Raw genomic sequence first — 19,669 nt, forward strand, 5'->3', positions numbered from 1 at the left:
AATAGTGTTGAAGGCACTTAGAATCAAGATTAGTAAACTACTCACAATATGTATAGAGAACAACATGACATGTAAAAATCGGAACTTTAGTAACAATAATCAAATCTAAGATCAGTACTGGAGAAATAGAGTTAAATGACTCACAATCAACAACACCAAGTATCTCACAAATGTTACACATCCTTGAAATAAACAGAGACCAAACAAGAGATGGATTGCAAATTCAACACAAATCCAAATCCCATACAAGCCATGTTCATTATTGTACATAAGATATATTAGGATTGATAGGGGGAAATGGAGAGGGAAAATGGCCCATAAAGATAGATCTTACTTCACTCTTTCCTGTGATGGCGTTTCCTGCTCTTCTTCTCATGCCTCTTAGAAGAACCTCGTCCAACGCGTGAGACATCATCGCCTGAACCATTGGCCTCAGAATCAGAAGAGGCTGCGACTTTGTTCCTCCGCTTCTGCCTTCTGTCATCCTCAGAGGACTCTGAATCGGAATCATCAGAATGATTACGACGGCTTCTCCTTCTCCTCTTCTCCTTTCTACTCTTCCTCTTCACACGTCTGTCATCTTCATCCTCAGACTCATCAGAATCATCCTCATCTCTCTTCCTTCCTCTCCTCTCCTTTCTTCTCTTACTCCTTCCCTCTTCCTCATCCTCAGACTCACTGATACTCCTTCTCTTATGCGACCTCTTCTTCTTCTTCGACCTCCGCCTTCTCTTCCTATCTCCTGAATCCGAATCAGAATCAGACTCATCAGAAACCCGCTTCTTCTTCTTCCTCGCCGAACTCGTCTTCTTAACACTACCACTCCCACTCTTCTTCTTCCCATACCTCTCAGCTATAATCCTCTCCATCTCAGAATCAACATCCGAATCAGAACTCTCACTCTCCTCTTCCTCTTCACTACTCTCCTCCTCCACCCCACCTTTACCAACACTTTTCCTAATCTTATCCAACCCCGACAAAACAGCAGCTTCAATCGCAGCAGGATCCTTCTCCTTATCATCCTTAGTACTCAAGAAATTCCTACACTGAAACGTCAAATGCCCAACACGACCACACTTCTTACAAGACCCACGAGCCTCATCGTTATTCGAACCAGTGATTCTCGCAAGCGCCAAAAGACCCTGGAAACTCGCATACGAGTTCTCGGGATCTTCGGTCTTCTGCTGAGTCGTCTTAGGCTCTTCTTTACTGGTTGGTGCATAAGGATCATAACCAATCGCACTCTGCCATATCCCGTGAGTCTGAAGCGCTGCACTACTATGCACCCTATTGTTTGCGGGCATACGCACTCTTCCTGCAGTCGCCGGCATCTTTTCGAAACCCTAGAAGAAACTTCACAAACCTAACCTAACCAAAAACGAGAACCAATCAATATCTCGGCAATAAAATTCAATCGATTACACAGAAAAGCTAGGTTTTTTAAAATCCCCCAAATCAACAAATACGAATCTGGCGATGAACGAAGATAGATCTCTAGGGTTCCGATGAAATTAAGATCCTAAAGAGAGGAAGAAATCAATAACCTGATCTGATGGAAGAAGTCCTTAGCGAGCGAGAAGCGACGGAGAGAGATGGATGAAGAAAAGGTTCGATTTTAATCGTCTTCTCCGGTGGCCTCTGATTTGATGAAGAGAGGCAAAAAGGGGAAAATAAGAAAGTCTGAGGGCAATATTATAAAGATTGGGAAATAACTTGAGAACCGACTTTAACTTTTGTTATTTTACATTTATGTCCCCCATTTCTTGTGTAACTTATCATCTTGAATTTGTTTGTCACAACTCACAAGGTTTTACAAAAATAACACAACAAAGTGTAAATATTAAATACAACTTTCATGGATACATAATAGATAATACCATAAAGTTCTATCAATGGTTGAACAGAATTTCTAGGAGTGAAAGAAAAACTTAAAAATTGGGTAGTACATTATATATATATATATATATTTTTGTCAGTTTGTTGACTAAATCTAATAAGGGCAGTTTACAAGAGTTCAGTAGCCAAAATAATAGCCCAAACGTAAATCCATACAAATGATACTACAAAGCAATAACCTAGGTCTACAATGGGACAGACATGTGTTCTTACGAAAAGGGGTAATGGAAAAGCGACCGATTCGATACCGTATTTTTATTTGAGCTGAATCATCGATCATATTCGAGAATTTTCCGGCGAATAAAATCGCTCTTTTTACTTCAAGGATGCAACAAATTTTTACTACTACATAATGCACCCAAAACGTTTTTGCAATTTAAGTACTTTCCTTATGAATGAAATCGAGCGTCAGCTTTTACGAAAGTTCACCTTCTTCTGCCAACATCTCCCTACTAACTAAATTTAGAAATTCTAGCGCAAGCAGCACCAAGGAAAAAAAGCCAATCAAGAAAATAGTTCAAATGAAATTCTATCTCGGAATGGTTGTCAACGAGAAAAGGCTTTTAGGTAGTTTCTGGAGTTTTACAAAAAAAAGAGAAAAAAAATATAAAAATAAAAAACACAAAATCTCATTAAAAAAATCGCACTTAAACGAGAAAGGTAAAACAGACTTAGCCAGAGACAAAAAAACCGACGATAAGTTTCGTCGGAAAACATAAACAATAGCTTTCCCTCTCCAAAAAATTTGAGAGAGAAAACTAAGTTATAAATAAATATAATATAAAATTTGATAAATAGTTAAAAATAACAAAAAAATATTTTTATCGAATGAACTCTTTATATAGTTTGGATATGACAAGTATAAAAATGGTTTTTATGATTATTATCAATCGTTAACAATCAATCGTAATTGTCTGCGGTTAATAACAACAAAACCAATCAACACTGTAAAATTACGTCAAAAATACTTTTATTGTTTTGGGGGCTAAACGATATATTTTAAAAGAATATGTAGTGAAACTCCAGATAAAAAAACAAACAAAACTGCGGAAATCCTTAATTTAAAATCAGTTTTTTTCTCAAGGTTCATTACAATTAATCAAAAACTCATAATACACTTAAAAATCCTAACTTCTAATTAACAATTTAATCACCTCCAATATTTCTCCACTTAATCCTTCCCGCCACCTCTCTCTCCACAAAACTATAACCAAATTACGTTAATTCAGTTTTTTTAATAACCAGTTCATCACACTAATCGTAATTAACACTAATCAAACAAATATTATAATCTTATATTTAAGAACATCTCACTATGCCATCCTCAAATCAAATCAACTTCACAAAATTTTCAATTTTATTTTCAAATATTAAAAAAAATGGAATCAAGTTGTTGTGGTGATTACGTGGCGGTTGCTTCATCGCCGGAGATGGCGGCGGTGGTGACAGAATCCGAATCAATTGCGTTGAGACTTCTATGTATTGTCTTCATCGTTCTTTTTTACGGTTCGATCATTCTCCTCTGTTTTGTAATGTACCCGAAGCTACCGAAGGAGGAAATCGGCGACGAAGAAGCCGGAGAGCCGTTACCACCCGCCGTGAGACTCACGAAATGCGGCGGAGGAGATGGTGGTTGTGGTGACGGTGACGGAGTTAGAGCAGACATGTGCGTGATTTGTTTGGAGGATTTTAAAGTAAACGACGTCGTTAGAGTTCTTGTGAGATGCAAACACGTGTTCCACGTGGAGTGTATTGATTCGTGGTGTTTTTATAAGCTGACGTGTCCGGTTTGTAGAGCACCGTTTCAGTGGTTTGGTGATTGGTAGAGAGAAAGGGCCAAAGGATGAGAGAGATTAGTGGTTTAATATTCGGTTCGATCCGGTTTGATCCCAAATTCGATATTTTTACTGTTATTTGGGATTTAGGAATTTGTAATTTCTACCTGGGTCTTTGAATCGTGTATGTATGTAAATGTACATAATTTGAAGGAAAAAAAAAATCAAATTATAGATTTATAGAAATGGACCGAATAATAAAAATCAAACTTTTATAAGATCGAATTATCAAAAAGTTTCATTTGAGTTTTCTTAGTATAAAATTCTGACAATTTTACGTGTTAATTATATTGATTAATAAAATTTTATTAATAAAATATATTTTCATCATTGAAATATTACAAAAACTTGTAAACCCCAAGTAAAAGAGAATAAAAAGGCTACTAAATATGACTCATGGGCCGAGGCTTTCCATCAAGTGAAGCCCACAAAATATATGAATTTGTTTTCGTATCATGAATTTTTCTAAGTTCCTTAATTAGTTTTGTTTAATTGACAACTCTTCCCCCTAACCTAACCTGCCTCCTAAAATATTTAAATTTCGGCGTTGACATTTGTACAAAACAAAAACTACCAAAGTACATGTGAACCGTACGGATTATATATATCATGATCATCAATTTTGAAAGATTCAATTCAAGAGTCAAGTCTCTCTTTAGATCATATCAATATGCTGACATCATAAATCACTTTGACATACTTGCTCCCACAATTTGTTTGACTTCTCAATTACATTTATTTCTCAAAATGTTCTTCGTCAACACCTCCTAGTCCTAGCTTCTAGATGATCACATCCTATTTTATAAGCTACAAAAACCAATGTGGTAAGTTTAATGTGTTCGTTAAGTTTGATGTGATAAGTCGATTATTAAAAAAACTAGACTTCTATTGACCGAAACAAGTGTTTCGTACGTTCCATATATGTATTTTGGTTTGTGAATGTTAAGTAAATCTAGTTAGATTTGGTGAATAGTGCCGTTCTTATTGGAGTGAACTGTTAGATTAGATAGCTCTGTCGGAAACATTTTGTTGCGACGTTGGAGCATAGAGCACGTCACAACTCACAATGATAGCTTGAAGCATTAGTCAAGTTTTTGTTTACTAATGAGATTAATCTTTACCATGATATAGTTATAGTTACAACTTTTTTGGCTTATGAAAGGAAATAAATGGACGTTGGCTTACAAATGCAAATGGGAGTTATGATTTTATCAAATATATCATGAGAATATACATATATATCAGGCTATATAATATACATATAAGCTGACTTCAGACCTCTTCTACACATGCAACTTTTTTTTAGGTCAAAACTTAAAAGCATCAAAGTCTTTATCTCATGAATAGTCACGAGCTACATACAAGTACATGCACATATAAAACTGATATTTTAAGATCGACCGACCCGTGACGAAAATGAAAAATGAAAATGTTTATACGATGAGAAATTAAAGGTCGGAACCTTAAAAGTCAACAGCCGGCCATCTGCCTTGTATCATATTAGATGACAGCGGATTTGTAACTTTAGTAATATATATATATATATATATTACTAAAATTTTCATATTGGTTTAGACAATTATTACATGAAAATGCTTACATTTTGCGAGGCCGTTTTGGTTGCACTCGATTGGTTTTTGACTTTTTTTCAAACTTAATCATTAATAAGGAAGACACTAGTTCAAAGTTAAATCGGTTAAGTGCAGCTTAGTCAACTAAATAGCTGGCTTTGCATTCTACCAAAAAAAAAAAAAATAGCTGGCTTTGCATTGTTATAGAAAAATTTAGAAAATCAATGGTATAAAAAGAGCATTAGCTTAGCTAGTTTCTTTGAAGCTTATCGTATTGCAATCAAAAGACACATCAAAATCACTCTATTGACTTTTCTTGCTCATAATTTCAACGATTGATTGGTATTAATGTATTATTATACTTATTTGGAAAATGTCGTTTATTTTTTACTATATAGTCTTAATTTTCTATGACATAAAGTGATCCCTTTTCTTAATATGATAACTTCATGAGATCACTCATTCAACATATTTGTTGATTTACTATAATCTGTTAAAATTGACACTTGATGGCGACGATCATAATAGTCATTAATTAGTGATGGATCAATCAAGAATCCTCTTCAAGTTGGAAAAAAAATGGACTCAATAAATTATGATTAACACTCAACCAAAAACCCACAATAGTCTATTCTCGTTGGTTTGCTTTTTCTTTTTTTGCACAAACGAAACGTACGGACTACGTGATTAGGCATCTTTCAACAAAAATTAATCGGCAACATATTAAAACGATTATCATCTTAGATAACATATGATATATCTATTTTACGGATGTGAAATATAATATCGAATAATTTTTTTTCTTATGTTAAGTTTTATACCATTTTTTCTTTTTGCGATAGAGGTTATAAAAGCTTACAAGTTTATGCCATTTTTTCGCTAAAATTAGTATAGAAAGATTTGAACATTGGATCAACTGTGGAGATTATTGCTAGACAAGTTGTTTCATAATCCTGTCATCAACTATATGGTTATTGGATCCTCACAAAATTAGTATCTTTTACATTTGACACTGTTGCAAATAGTAAAATTAGTTTCAATAGTTCGATATCGGTTACTCAGTTAATTTAAGAGTTATTTACAAAAAAAGTATAGAAATACGGATGCCTTTCGGAAAGAAGTACTGTGCCTACTGAACTTCAGATTTAGGTACTTGGGTTTTCGAAAATTACTATATTATCCTTAATATATGGCATCATACAACTCATACTCAATGGTTGATGCTAATGGTTTTGTTACACTAATGATTTTCCAGTTTCCACATACGACAAAATTGATTAAACACTCAAAATTATTTGGGTTATATAAAAAAAAAATTGTTGTGAAAAGATGATGTCCACTCAAAGAAAATACACAGTAGAACTCATTCTGCTTTCACAAATCTATTCAATCTCCCATACTATTTAATTCTTGAAAAATACTTGGATTTTCATCTATTCTTAATTAATCAATCAAAATACAATAATATGCCATATCATTTTCTGTTTAAAAATAAATCAAAATTAAAATTAATAAAATAAAACAAATTAAGGAAAACTTTTTGTAAGATTTTTATTAAGAAAATTACATTCAATTTGGGTTGATAAAATAGTAGCTAGGATTTAAATTTTATAAATAAATAAAATTATATTTTGGTTTGGGTTTATAATATAGTGGTTAGGGTTTAGATTTTATAAATAAACAAAATTATATTTTGGTTTGGATTGATAAAATAGTTGTTGGGGTTTATATTCTGTAATTAAACAAAATTATATTTCGGTTTGGGTTCGTAAAATAGTAGTTAGGATTTAGATTTTGTGATTAAACGAGATTATATTTCGGTTTGGGTTCGTAAAATAGTAGTTAGGATTTAGATTTTGTGATTAAACGAGATTATATTTTGGTTTGGGTTGATAAAATAGTGGTTAGGGTTTAGATTTTGTAATTAAACGATATTATATCTAATTTTGGATTGATAAAATAGTGGTTAGAGTTTAGATTTTGTTATTAAACAAAATTAAATTGGAGAGTTTATAAATTAAATTTTGTTTTAGGTTTATAAATATTAATTATTTTAATTTATTTAATTAAATGACATGACTAATTTTGATTGGGTTGTTTAGTCTCTTAGACTAGGTTTTAGTGAATATTTTTTCACTCAAATAATCTACGTTAAAATGATATGTTTTTATACTAACTAGTTTTGCTATACTAAAATCAAAGTTATAGGTTCTACTTGGGTTTAGTAGCTACTAACTCTGGGTTTAGTTCTCTCTGTTTCATCTAATACTGTGGAGTTCACCACAGACCCTAAATAACCTAAAACTAACTCTCGTAGCTTACTTCTAGTCCACATGATTGGCATAAATTCATGTGCGCCATTGTAGATGATTTCCCGTTCATGAAAAAATTATCTTCGTTTAACAACTTGCCTAATTTCGATAACGTCAGTCTCTTATGCCGCTTAAAACATCCGGGGCAATAATGTCATGTACAGTTGGTTTTCTTATTTTTTTAGTGCTTTGCTTGTTGCAATACCTAAATTCGAAGTTAGAAGCAAAATAATGCCTAGTTTTATAATAAGCTCTTAAGTTAATCGTGGTAATAAATTTGCACGAGACTTTTGTGGTATTGTAAAGTACATACTGATATTTTTTTTTTATTAAGATATGATTAAATCAAAAAGATTGAAATAAAGCAAATCTTTTACTGTTTTACAATGTGACGACTGACAACAAACGTGGGCGTTAGGTTTACATTGATAGCTAGCTAGATACTATCACGGGCACTGTTTTAATCTTTCTGGCAAAATAATACATTTTCTTAATACTACTGCTAATTGAACCAAATATATAATTAGTCCACTAACCACGAACCCTTTATGAAAACTTGACTTTCTCATGATGATTATTTTTTAACAAATGTTTTTTGTATTTATTATTTTTGATAAATGTTTTGTATCATCTTCATTGAGAAATTCATTAGCTAACAAACAATATAATAATTTTTTTTTGGTCAAACCATATATAATAATTTTGAATAATTTTTTAAGGTAGACAACAATCTTTACTAGAATAAACTTTTCTTTTGTATAAAAAATAATAATACAGAAATTTTTTTTTGTTACAGAAAAAAAAACCCAATATTCGTTTTAAATATTAGAGATTTTGTGGTTGGAATATATTTTAAGATTTTATAGGTCACAAGATATGGTCAACGAGACATAAGTCTATATTTTTCACTTGCTCGTGTCCTCTTCTTCTTTCTTCACCGTTCATTCGTATCCGAACAAAGAGTTTGGATCAAAATGCTTTAAAAAATGGCTAATCTAATAGGTTTTGATTCCTTTTACAATTATTTATTTGTAACGTAGACCTTTCACAATATAATATTTTGAAACAATTGAACATAGTATCGTTTAGTACCGGTGGAATAGTATCAAAATGGTCACGTAAAAGTATATTTTTTGGTTTAATATGTTCACGTAAAAAGCAAATGAGAAAAGTAGTTATAGTGTAAGCTTTTTACTTTTGTTCAGGTGCCTATAGTCGTGTTCAGAAATCAGAGACCAAGAAAAATATTATTACTACCTATGATATATGATCAAACATAGAAACACATAACTAGTGGTAGTAATGTACTTATGGTTGAACATGTTGTGGTCGGGATTGAATGATCGAAGAAGAGCAAATTAAATGTGGGATTTGGACACTTGGCCGACATGAGTCAAACTCAGGTTAAGGCATCGTGACGTTATATGTCTAAATTGGAATATTCAACGGCGGATAAACGATTGGACCGCCGTGTAAGCTGTTTACTTCACGTGGTTATAATATTTTTACAGCCATGCATGTTTATTTTCATTGAGAGTTGAGAAATATGATTTGATTTATAAATTTCTCTGGTGTTATTATACAATTAAGACAATACTTATGAATTCCATATAAATATATCACTGTTTACAATACTACCTCACTGTTTAGTGTTTAGAAATCAAAAAGAACACGAAACTAACTGTAAAAAAAAAAAACTAAAAGAAAACTATAGAAAAACATAATCGAATGAGATTTATCAAAAATGTTTACGGTCAACTCAAAAATAATATTTATTTTTTCGTAATACGATGAGGACCGATCTTTTGAAACCATAAATTAAACTATAAACTTCAAAACATGGTAACCAAGATCACTTAATTCCAGAAGCGACGACAATGTTGATAAGTCAAGAAATGTTTAAGTTAGAATCTTCAAAACGATAGGAGCAAAACATAACTTCTCGAAAAACATCAATCACATAAACGAAGCTGATCAAAAATCGAAAAAAATATCACCCACAAATACATAAGAATGTTCTTTTTGCAAAAGTTCAAATACATTGTAACATCTAAAAGACTTGGAGTCTTGGACAATCATATTCTTCAAATGTAAAAAAAAAACACAAAATTGACGAAGACTAAGACAAAAATGATTTGAAAAAGAATAAAGAGATATAAAGGCGGGACCGGTTTCGCCATCAATGCCACCTCCCCAACTCCTTTCACTTTCTCTCTTTCAGCTACTTGCTCAGCCAAAATTTGCAAATACTCTTCTCTCTCTCTATCTCTCTCTCTCTCTACTCTATTTCTTGGTTGACAAATCAAATATGTAAGCAAGAATTTTGAGTTCCTCTCTCTCATTTATCCTCTTAAACTCACCCAAAAAACAAAAACAGTTTTTTTTTTTATCCTCACAATTTGATCTGTTTTCTTGCTTCTTCAACTTCCCAATTCATAAAGTTTAAATCTTTCCAATTTCCATTGATAAAGTTTAAACCTTTTCTGATCTTTAGTCTCTGATACCAAAAGGGTTTTGTTTTGTTTTGTTTCTCCTCAAAGAATCATGGGGATTTGCTTGAGTGCTCAGATTAAAGCTGTGAGTCCAGGTAAGCAAGGTACTTCATTGCAAAACAAGAAAGAGTTGATTTTTTTTAATACAATTTCAAGGTTTTTTTATAAGTTGGTATTTTAAGTAGGGTCTTAAATTAGATTTTGTTTGTTAATTTTTATTTCAATTAGAGGTTAGGTTTTATGGTGGTTGGAGGATATAAGAAGGACTTAACTTTAAAGTTAGGCTTAATGTTTTGACAAATCTGTCAAAGGTTTTTCTTAGTATAATTGATTAATTATCTGAAACTTTGTCTTTTTTTGTTTGGGGTGTTTGGTTTATTCACGCTTCATTGTTGTTTAAACAAATCAGAGTTGTTTTTACTTTACTTTTGTCTGATCTTTTCTTTTAGAGAGAAACAAAAATGGGATTGGGACAAAAAGTGAAATCTAACGTCTTTTTGTATGTAAACTATGTGTTTGGTTGTTGCATAGGTGCGAGTCCGAAGTATATGAGTTCAGAGGCTAATGATTCACAAAGTATGGGAAGCAAAGGCTCTTCTGTGTCTATCAGAACAAACCCAAGAACAGAAGGAGAGATCTTGCAATCTCCAAACCTCAAAAGTTTCACTTTTGCTGAGCTCAAAGCAGCTACTAGGAATTTCAGACCAGATAGTGTTCTTGGTGAAGGTGGATTTGGTTCTGTCTTTAAAGGATGGATCGATGAGCAGACTCTCACTGCTTCTAAACCAGGGACCGGTGTGGTTATTGCTGTCAAAAAGCTTAACCAAGATGGTTGGCAAGGTCACCAAGAATGGCTGGTAAATTCAAACTTCTATATTTTGATCTTCTTGAAGTGTGATCAAGATTTGCAGATTCTTGATTATTGTTGTTGTTTGCAGGCGGAAGTGAATTACTTGGGGCAGTTTTCGCATCCTAATCTTGTGAAACTGATTGGTTATTCCTTAGAGGATGAGCATCGTCTTCTTGTTTACGAGTTCATGCCTCGTGGAAGCTTAGAGAATCATCTATTCAGAAGTATTATCTCTCTCACTCTCACTCAGTCTTTATGTATTCTGATTGATTCGAAAACGTATCTTGAGTACTTAAATTCTGTTTCTTGTGGTTGCAGGAGGTTCTTACTTCCAACCTTTATCTTGGACTCTCCGGTTGAAAGTTGCTCTTGGTGCTGCGAAAGGCCTTGCTTTTCTTCACAACGCCGAGACTAGTGTCATATACCGCGATTTCAAAACTTCGAATATACTTCTTGATTCGGTAATAGAGATATATCCGCTTGATGTTGATGAACAAAGTTGTGAAAGTTTAAGGCTTTATGTTAACCCTTGTCTTTGACATGATGATCACAGGATTACAATGCCAAGCTTTCTGATTTCGGATTGGCTAAAGATGGACCTACTGGAGATAAAAGCCATGTCTCTACGCGAATCATGGGTACTTACGGATACGCGGCTCCTGAATACCTTGCGACTGGTTAGTCTCAAGAATCATTTCTCTCTATGATTTGATGAACTTCTTTCTGATGACTACTGACTCTTTTACTTTCCTTAGGTCATTTAACAACCAAAAGTGATGTCTATAGCTACGGTGTCGTGCTTTTGGAGGTGTTGTCTGGACGGAGAGTTGTAGACAAGAACCGTCCACCAGGAGAGCAAAAGCTGGTGGAATGGGCAAAACCGTTACTTGCAAACAAAAGGAAGTTATTCCGAGTTATCGACAACCGTTTACAAGATCAATACTCAATGGAAGAAGCATGTAAAGTAGCTACTCTGGTGCTCAGATGCCTCACATACGAGATAAAGCTGAGGCCAAACATGAACGAGGTTGTTGCTCACCTTGAACACATCCAAACTTTGAATGAAGCAGGAGGAAGAAACGTCGATAAGGTCGAAAGACGAATGCGTAGGAGAAGCGATAGTGTTGCTATCAACCAAAAACCAAATGCAGGTTTTGCTCGGCAAACCGCGGTCGGTGTCATAGCTACTGCTTATCCACGCCCATCCAATTCGCCTCTGTTTGTCTGAGTAAGAAATGATGATGTTCTGCTTAGTTCAGATGTACAGTTTTGCGTCTGCTTATGTACCGAAAGGATTCAGTTCATTGCTCGTTTACACTACGCGAGATTTGACAATTGATCTTTGTAGTGCGAGATTTGACTTGACATAAAAATGATCTCTCTTGTCTTCAACTTCAAGCTCTGCTAGATGTAAAAGGAAATGAGAAAAATGACAGATGCTTTCCAAACCATATATACAAGCAAATGCACATCAAAACAATTTGATAGTAACAAACAAGAAGCAGTTTCTTTGGTGTTAGTTACTTTAAATTCTTTGGCTAAGAAATTTATATACAGCAAAGACACTAATCTACCATGTTCTGACCAGTCCTGGTGTCCAGTTTCGCCAGTCTAGCTTTGAAAGCGACTTGTTTAAGTTCATCTTATCCCTGAGCTCAAGAACCTTCTTACGGTAATTACTCCCTTGCTTCTTCAGCTCAGGCTCAAGGTCTCTATTTACCTCAGCTTTGATGATCTCTCCTGTTTCATCAGCAACTGGGTGAGGAACGTTTTCTGCTTCTTCATCGATGATGCGTCCAAGAAGTGAAACAACTTCGCTCATTTTAGGCCGTGATTTTGGTTGCTTCACTAGACATTTGTTTGCTAAAGCAGCTACTCTCTGAACAGACTTCATACAGTAGCACTGTCCCTCGAGCCGAGGATCCACAATCACATGGAATTTCTTCGAGTCTGACACATAAGGTTTCACCCATTCTAGAAGCTTCTGTTCCCCCCGAGGTCGATTTCTGTCTATTGCTCGTCTTCCCGTGATCAGTTCATACAAAACTACCCCATAGCTCCAAACATCACTTTTTGCCGTCAATTTCCCAGTTTGTACATACTCAGGAGCTGCGTAACCAACTGTACCTACAACCTTCCAAAACAAGACAGAGTTAAAGACTTCAAGTCTTCAAGATATGTTATGTTCAGAAGACAAAGAATGCTCCAACAAATACATACTGAAGTGGACACATGACCAAGTCCTTCAGGAGGTCCTTGCCTAGCTAATCCAAAATCCGAGAGCTTAGCACCAAATCTCTCGTCAAGCAAGATATTTGAAGACTTGAAATCTCGAAAAATCAGCTAAATAATTTACAAGAACCAAAAAAATACTCAGAACACAAACACAAAACGGTCATAAATTGTAGGTAGGGGAGTGAAATGCAAAGTCTTAACCTGAAAATCCATTTCTTCATGAAGATACGCCAAGCCTTGAGCAGCGTCCTGAGCAATCTTTAACCTCGTCATCCACGGAAGGGATACAGCCACAACTCGGCCTACGAGATGATCCTCCAAGCTTTTATTGCACATAAGTTCATAAACTAGAAGCCGTTGCATCCCTCTTTCATCATCATCAGCACAATACCCAACTAACTTCACAAGATTTGGATGATTCACTACACCTAGAAAATTCACCTCATTGATCCATTCTTTATGCCCCTGAACACTAGAACGCAAAACAAATATTCAATCACTCACACAAGAACAAGAAATCTAATCACACGAACACAATTTACTATTCAATCAAAAACCACAAAGTTCCTGCAAGATGAAACCAAAACGTTTCCTCTTCTACGGTTTATTGTTTCTTCAATCAATTAGGTTTCAAATTTGCTTGTAGCTCATCAAAATGAAACATTTACGGGACTAATGAAGCAGAACAGAGTGAAGAGACAAAACACACATAACAAGAAACCTAATCACAACATACACAATTCGAAGAATCAATCACAAAGTAAAGTTCTTACTAGACCAGCTTAAAAACGTTTCTTCAATCAATTTCGTTCAAACTGAAACCTTTACGGAACTAACTGAAGCAGAACAGTATCAAAAATGTCATGCCTGTAAAACATTCTTGTTCTGCACACACACAAAGATATACCACAAGAAAAAAACACACAACAACAACATCAAATCCAATCACAAACACACAAAATTCAAAAACTCAATCACAAAACCACAAAGTAAAAAAGTTTCTCCTTTTCCGGTTTACCTATTCTTGAATCAATTTGGTTTCAAAGTTGAAACCTTTACAAGACTAATTGAAGCAGAACAGAACAGAGTCAAAGATTAGAGTCATGCCTGTAAACCTTGACGATTAAGCTGTTTAACAGCAACATGAACCTTCGAATCAAAACCATTAGAGTCTGATACATCAACTATGCCTCTATAAACACAACCAAACCCTCCTTCACCAATCAGAAGACCTCTATTAAACCCTTTAGTAGCCAATTTCAGCTCTTTATAAGTAAACACCTTTAGATCGTTCTCAGCAACAAGCCCACCGATCCAACGTTGACTCAACGGTCTAGGGAAACCAATTCTGTCCGGTGAGAGACTCCAGTCTGAGTCAAACTCAGACCTCCGAGTTGGGTCAGAAGTGCTTGATGATGCTACGCTTAGAGACCGAGCCCATGAGAGTCTTGAAGCTCTCGAAACGACACTGTCTCCTCCTCCTTCATCGATTGTTGTTGTTGTTGTTCCTCGCTTGTCGCCATTGGTGAAGTGAAAACACTTCATCTTCCTTCTTCCCACAAAATCCGACCAAGTCAACCAAAATAAAAATGAAGACTTTTTGAAGAAGATGATACTTTGAAGTCGAATGGGTAATGATCTGACTCTCTGATGTGACTTGTTTTAACTTATCTTTGATGACGTGTCGAAATTTATCATCGTCGATCTGAGAGATCTAACTTTTCTTGACTTAACTTGACCTAACTTACAACCAAATTAGTTTGCTCACAACGAGTAATAAACAACAGAGAGTCTTTTAAATATAAATGTATGTGTGAAATACAAAGTTTAAGTAGACTACATTAATGAATTTTAAAGAGGAAGTTCTAATTACAAAAAAAAAAATTGTTATTGATACACGAGTTTTTTTAGGTGATCATAAATATATAGTTTTATCAACAACCATAAACATGCATATAAATGAAAATTTTGTGATATATGTATTGGAAGAAAAGTAGTAGAAGCTAATATTCAATTATGCATGCAGCACCAAGATTTTGATTTTTGAACCAGTCTTGTAATTAGGATTGACCAACATATACTATTGATTTTCAATTTTTGTTATTGTTGTTTGTTGAATTAGTCGATCTATTTTTCAATATATTTCTCTTCTTAAAAACCTAAAAATTTAGATTTCATTATCAGCTTTAGATATGATTAACATTTATGGAAAAAAAAAATATACATTTACTTTATATAGTAATAATTAACGTAATACTGTCTTATTAATATATTAAGAAAATATAAATTCATTATACTAGAAAAACTTGGTATCTTGTATCTTAAAAGTATTTTACTATAATTTAAAAATATGCATTTCATTATCCTCTTTTTAAACATATTGATTTTTAAAAACTATTTTCTTCTTTATTCTACAGCCTTCCAGATCTACCATCATAAAACATAGCACAACTGATTTTGGCAGAGATGGCATAATAAAACAAGTAGTACGTTGAGTAAGGTAGATGAAATAATGTTTTTTAAAGAAAAAAAAAATTTTGATTATAATTTCTTGTAGTTTTATATTACTTTTGACTATAATCTACATGATTTTATGAAGTAAATCATTTACTGAATTTTAAACTAAAAATTGTATCTTGTAACCATCAAACTATACTAGTATATATATGGTTCAAATTTTGACACTTTAACTCATCATAAGAAAAAAATTATAACAATTCTTTATTAATGATTATTACCAACTTTTTTTTTTTTTTTTTTTGGTCACCGATTATTACCAACTTTATATAGTGGAAATACATAGGTACATATGTCACCATAAAACTGAAATTCATCATAAAATATCATAACAAAACACCAATAACCAAGATGGGTGAGTAATTTAAAATGTTGGTTTGTACAAAAATACTCTAGACATTTCCTTTTTGTCATAAACATCATAATGTTTCTTGCTATTTCATTCTTCCTGAAATATTTAAGAAAATAAGAACTAATGAAAGTGAGAAAAATTAAAAATTTGGTGATGAATTATTCAAAAGCAATTAAATTATTAGCTATTTCTTTATTTAATTTGTTGTGCCTCAATCCTCACTTTTACAAGATGTTGTTTCCTTTCTTGGTAATTAATTGAGTAATCCCAACTTAAACATTTGTCTAAAGGTAAATTACAAAAACAAGGAAATAAAAGCCAACCATATATAAAAATATATAAATAAGAATAAGTATCATGAACGAGACGTTAAAAAAAATGCTCTAAAATAAATTATGTTCTAACCCACTCAAACAAAAACTATATCCAATATGTATTATTCATTTGTTATTTACTTATTAACAATGAAACTCATCTTCATTTTCTTTATTTTCAATATTTGTACTGTCTTATAATTCAAATATTATCTTCTAGTTTTAAAATTTATTATAAAATATATGAAAAACCTAATAACCAAAATTTAGATTGGATGGCATGGGTTCGGCTCAAGAAAAAAAAAAAAAACAACATAAAATAATACTTTTCTTAATTATCTCGTTGGTTGTGTACAAAATTTCACTATCATCCATTTTATTCCTCATTTTCTTATTTGGTATTTTCTTATCATCCACCATTCAGTTCCAAGGCACCCAACACAATTTTTTTTCTTAGATAACTCAAATATTTATAGCCAATGAATAAAAATTCTTTTTTTTTTTTTTTGTCAACAATAACAAAAGATTGACTTATAGCAGCGCCAATGAATAAAATTCCTTAGTTTTATTCTAACTTTTAAGTTTAATATATCAATAAAAATAATTTACTTTTGTTCTAAATTCTAAATTGAACTTCACTTTTGTTTCCAGAAAAAATAAAGATAATAAACCATAACATACCCAAATTTATATATAAATTACAATATAAGAGGTCTACAAGAAGCATTACAAAGATAGGCTCCTTCTACTTTTACTAAACTTCTAATTTCACCCCAAAAGTTTACTAAATAAACATTTAACACCCCACACACTAAAAAACCACTTTCACACTCTCCAACAAACACATCACAAGCATATATAAAAAAAACCATCAGATGTAAGAAAAATTGGAATTTTAGTGGTCTCTTAAAAAAACATGTAAAAATATAATATATTTATATTTATATTAAAATTTCCCAAATTACTACTAATAAAGTAATAATGCCTTCGGCTAGAAATTCTAATAGTAATAATCATAATTAGAAGATAGATGACATTCCGATTTTGCCCATTTTCAAACTCTGAAGTTCTTTCCCATGAAGGTCTGACCAAACTGCCAATTCGCCGGAGCAATGTTCCACGACGTCGAGCTTCTACGATCACTGCTCGTAACTCTAAACGAAAGCGACTGACCGACCAAAACCGAGTTCGACTGCCAGTTTTGTCCCCAGTTACGGCTCATGCTCATCCACGAAGTGTGTGTTCCTTTCACGCCTAGCCGCACGATGTTTCCGGCTCCCGCGACGTTCGTGACTAGAACCAAGTTGAAGTAACGGAAGCCGTTGATCGTGAACCTTATACCACCTCTCTTCCGGCAAGGCACACTGTTGTGTAAATTAAAAACAAAATGTACAAAGGTTAGTTTCGTCATTTCAGGAGAAAACGCGTTGTTTGACTAAAAGACAGTTTTTACATTATTGTTGGTATTGACTTTTATCAACGAGTGGTACTGATAAGGTAAAAAGGGGATTGTTCTAAGGACAGTTCCGTCTTTTTGCAGAACAATAAGATCTTTTAGATTTGGTAAATTTTTGGTACGAGAGACCCGACATTAATGCTGCACCGACTCGCGCCAAGAATCAAAAAGACAAAGACTTTTCAACTATACCCCTTTAGTTTTAAAATGTTATGTTTCACACCCTACATTTTTTTTTTTGAACAATCACCCTACATTTTTAATTCTACACTTTAACCCTAATTATTCAGAACAAACTTCACAAACTGCATCCTAGTATTTCTAAAATGTTGATTTCAGTACCATAAATTTTGAATCCTATTGAAATTAACCTCAGTCGTTCAGAATCTATAAGAAAGACTTCTTAACTAGTACCCTAAGACTTTTAATTCTGCCGACATTAACCTCACTTGTTCATTTAGTCAGGACTGAGACTTCTCAACTTCATTCCCAAATACTTCTAATATTAAGGTCTCACACCCCAAACTTTATAATCTACTATAGTTAACCCTAATCTAAACCCTTAACACAGTTTCTCATCTCTAAAAGTTGTAAATTCTTACCGGCGGAAAGAGACGGGGACGATTCCAGCACGATACTCAGCGATCTTGAGGAACATAGGCATAGCGAGATCGAAGTGAGGCCTAGGAGGGTTACACCAGCCGCCATTGTCACTAGGCTGAGCGAAGTTAGGAGGACAGAAGTTGGTCGCCGTGACGAAGATCGAAGGGCTACCAGAATGGCACCATCTTGGGTCACTTGCGCATTTGAGCTCAAAACAAGCACCACAGCTAAAACCATTGTTGAATAGAGCCGTGCTTAGAGCCGCCGTGTTCACACCGTAGCCTTGGCTGTATAAGTTACCATAACCACAAGCACCTCCTGAGAAATACAAAAACAGAGCAAAAAATTAAACCTTTGAGGAGTATAATCAAGAAGTTAAAACAAAATCGTTAATTTGACAATGTGGTTTAAGAAAGATAGAAACTTTATGTTTGGGTTTGTATTAAAGCTGAAACCTTTGAAGTAAAAACTCAAATTTTGACAATGTGGTTACAAATAAAGATGGGAACTTTAGGTTTAGATTGATGAAAATGAACGAATTTGATGAAAGAGAAGAGTATAGAGACATACCCATGGTGCCAGAAGCATCAGAGCCGCCATAGAAAGTGGCATGAGCAGTTTCCCAACCACCACCATTATAAACTCCAGGGATTCTTGCTTCAGACAATGCAAGAACGTTAAGAACCAATAAAACCAAACCCAACATCGACATTACGAGAGACAGAGAGAGAGAGCTTTTGGGAGAAAGAGGCAGAGGAAGAAGAAGAGATTTTTATTGGAGCGAGTGTTTCATATTGTGTGTAGGGAAGAGTTGTGGAGGAGAGAGGTGTATATATAAAAATTACAATAAAGCATATACAATTGTAACATTCACATATTTGTATGTAAAAACTATTTCTATACTATATAGTGAGTATGTCTTATGTACAAAAAGTCATGCGTACAAATCGATTTATTAAATGTTGGGTCTTTTGCGCTTTGCCCTCTATATTGTGTCTTGCTAATAGAAGATGTCTTACGGCTAAGGCCACTCGTGGTTGGTATTGCGTGGTTCATACCACCCAATCATAGTTCAAGATGTACGGATAAAGATGATGTTACTCCTCTCCACTCAGATCTAAGTAAAGATCATCTATCTCACTACGCTCCATTGAAGCGCGTTGGGATGACCACTCTTTAGTTGCTATCAATATCGCCCTTTGATATGGATGGACTTATTGATAACACTATTGAATG

The 19,669-nt window shown here is 33.8% G+C and overlaps 5 protein-coding genes across 9 annotated transcripts; 2 read left to right on the forward strand and 3 right to left on the reverse strand.

The window, feature by feature from the left end:
* Positions 1-70: 70 nt before the first annotated feature.
* On the reverse strand, positions 71-1,665 carry LOC17889998 (CAX-interacting protein 4). 2 transcript variants are annotated; one of them, XM_006294499.2, is made up of 2 exons: positions 1,545-1,665; positions 71-1,363 (listed from the first exon to the last, which is right to left on the reverse strand). In XM_006294499.2, the coding sequence occupies exon 2, from the start codon at positions 1,329-1,331 to the stop codon at positions 336-338; it is 996 nt and encodes a 331-aa protein (XP_006294561.1). In that variant the 5' UTR covers positions 1,332-1,363; positions 1,545-1,665; the 3' UTR covers positions 71-335. The 2 variants fall into 2 exon arrangements, with proteins under 2 accessions (XP_006294561.1, XP_023639782.1); XM_023784014.1 differs by having other exon boundaries at positions 71-1,368.
* A 1,402-nt stretch (positions 1,666-3,067) lies between these two features.
* LOC17887836 (RING-H2 finger protein ATL39) lies at positions 3,068-3,722 on the forward strand. The gene has a single exon (XM_006295679.2). It carries the CDS (start codon positions 3,276-3,278, stop codon positions 3,720-3,722), a length of 447 nt encoding a protein of 148 aa, XP_006295741.1. The 5' UTR covers positions 3,068-3,275.
* Positions 3,723-9,848: 6,126 nt separating this feature from the next.
* LOC17889851 (probable serine/threonine-protein kinase PBL10) lies at positions 9,849-12,348 on the forward strand. 3 transcript variants are annotated; one of them, XM_023783745.1, is made up of 6 exons: positions 9,849-10,210; positions 10,638-10,963; positions 11,045-11,180; positions 11,275-11,417; positions 11,510-11,633; positions 11,712-12,348. In XM_023783745.1, the coding sequence occupies exons 1-6, from the start codon at positions 10,159-10,161 to the stop codon at positions 12,182-12,184; spliced, it is 1,254 nt and encodes a 417-aa protein (XP_023639513.1). In that variant the 5' UTR covers positions 9,849-10,158; the 3' UTR covers positions 12,185-12,348. The 3 variants fall into 3 exon arrangements, with proteins under 3 accessions (XP_023639513.1, XP_006294292.1, XP_023639512.1); XM_006294230.2 differs by having other exon boundaries at positions 9,849-10,201; XM_023783744.1 differs by lacking the exon at positions 9,849-10,210 and having other exon boundaries at positions 10,253-10,963.
* A 61-nt stretch (positions 12,349-12,409) lies between these two features.
* LOC17889620 (probable serine/threonine-protein kinase PBL19) lies at positions 12,410-14,833 on the reverse strand. 2 transcript variants are annotated; one of them, XM_006294109.2, is made up of 4 exons: positions 14,299-14,833; positions 13,393-13,656; positions 13,177-13,299; positions 12,410-13,090 (listed from the first exon to the last, which is right to left on the reverse strand). In XM_006294109.2, exons 1-4 carry the CDS (start codon positions 14,734-14,736, stop codon positions 12,527-12,529), a joined length of 1,389 nt encoding a protein of 462 aa, XP_006294171.1. In that variant the 5' UTR covers positions 14,737-14,833; the 3' UTR covers positions 12,410-12,526. The 2 variants fall into 2 exon arrangements, with proteins under 2 accessions (XP_006294171.1, XP_023639511.1); XM_023783743.1 differs by having other exon boundaries at positions 13,393-13,663; positions 14,299-14,459.
* A 2,200-nt stretch (positions 14,834-17,033) lies between these two features.
* On the reverse strand, positions 17,034-19,357 carry LOC17888136 (expansin-A6). Its single transcript, XM_006294782.2, has 3 exons — positions 19,004-19,357; positions 18,433-18,751; positions 17,034-17,738 (listed from the first exon to the last, which is right to left on the reverse strand). Exons 1-3 carry the CDS (start codon positions 19,143-19,145, stop codon positions 17,429-17,431), a joined length of 771 nt encoding a protein of 256 aa, XP_006294844.1. The 5' UTR covers positions 19,146-19,357; the 3' UTR covers positions 17,034-17,428.
* Positions 19,358-19,669: the final 312 nt, after the last annotated feature.

Source organism: Capsella rubella, unplaced genomic scaffold, assembly GCF_000375325.1.
Source record: "Capsella rubella cultivar Monte Gargano unplaced genomic scaffold, Caprub1_0 scaffold_4, whole genome shotgun sequence".
In the NCBI taxonomy this organism is placed as follows: domain Eukaryota; kingdom Viridiplantae; phylum Streptophyta; class Magnoliopsida; order Brassicales; family Brassicaceae; genus Capsella; species Capsella rubella.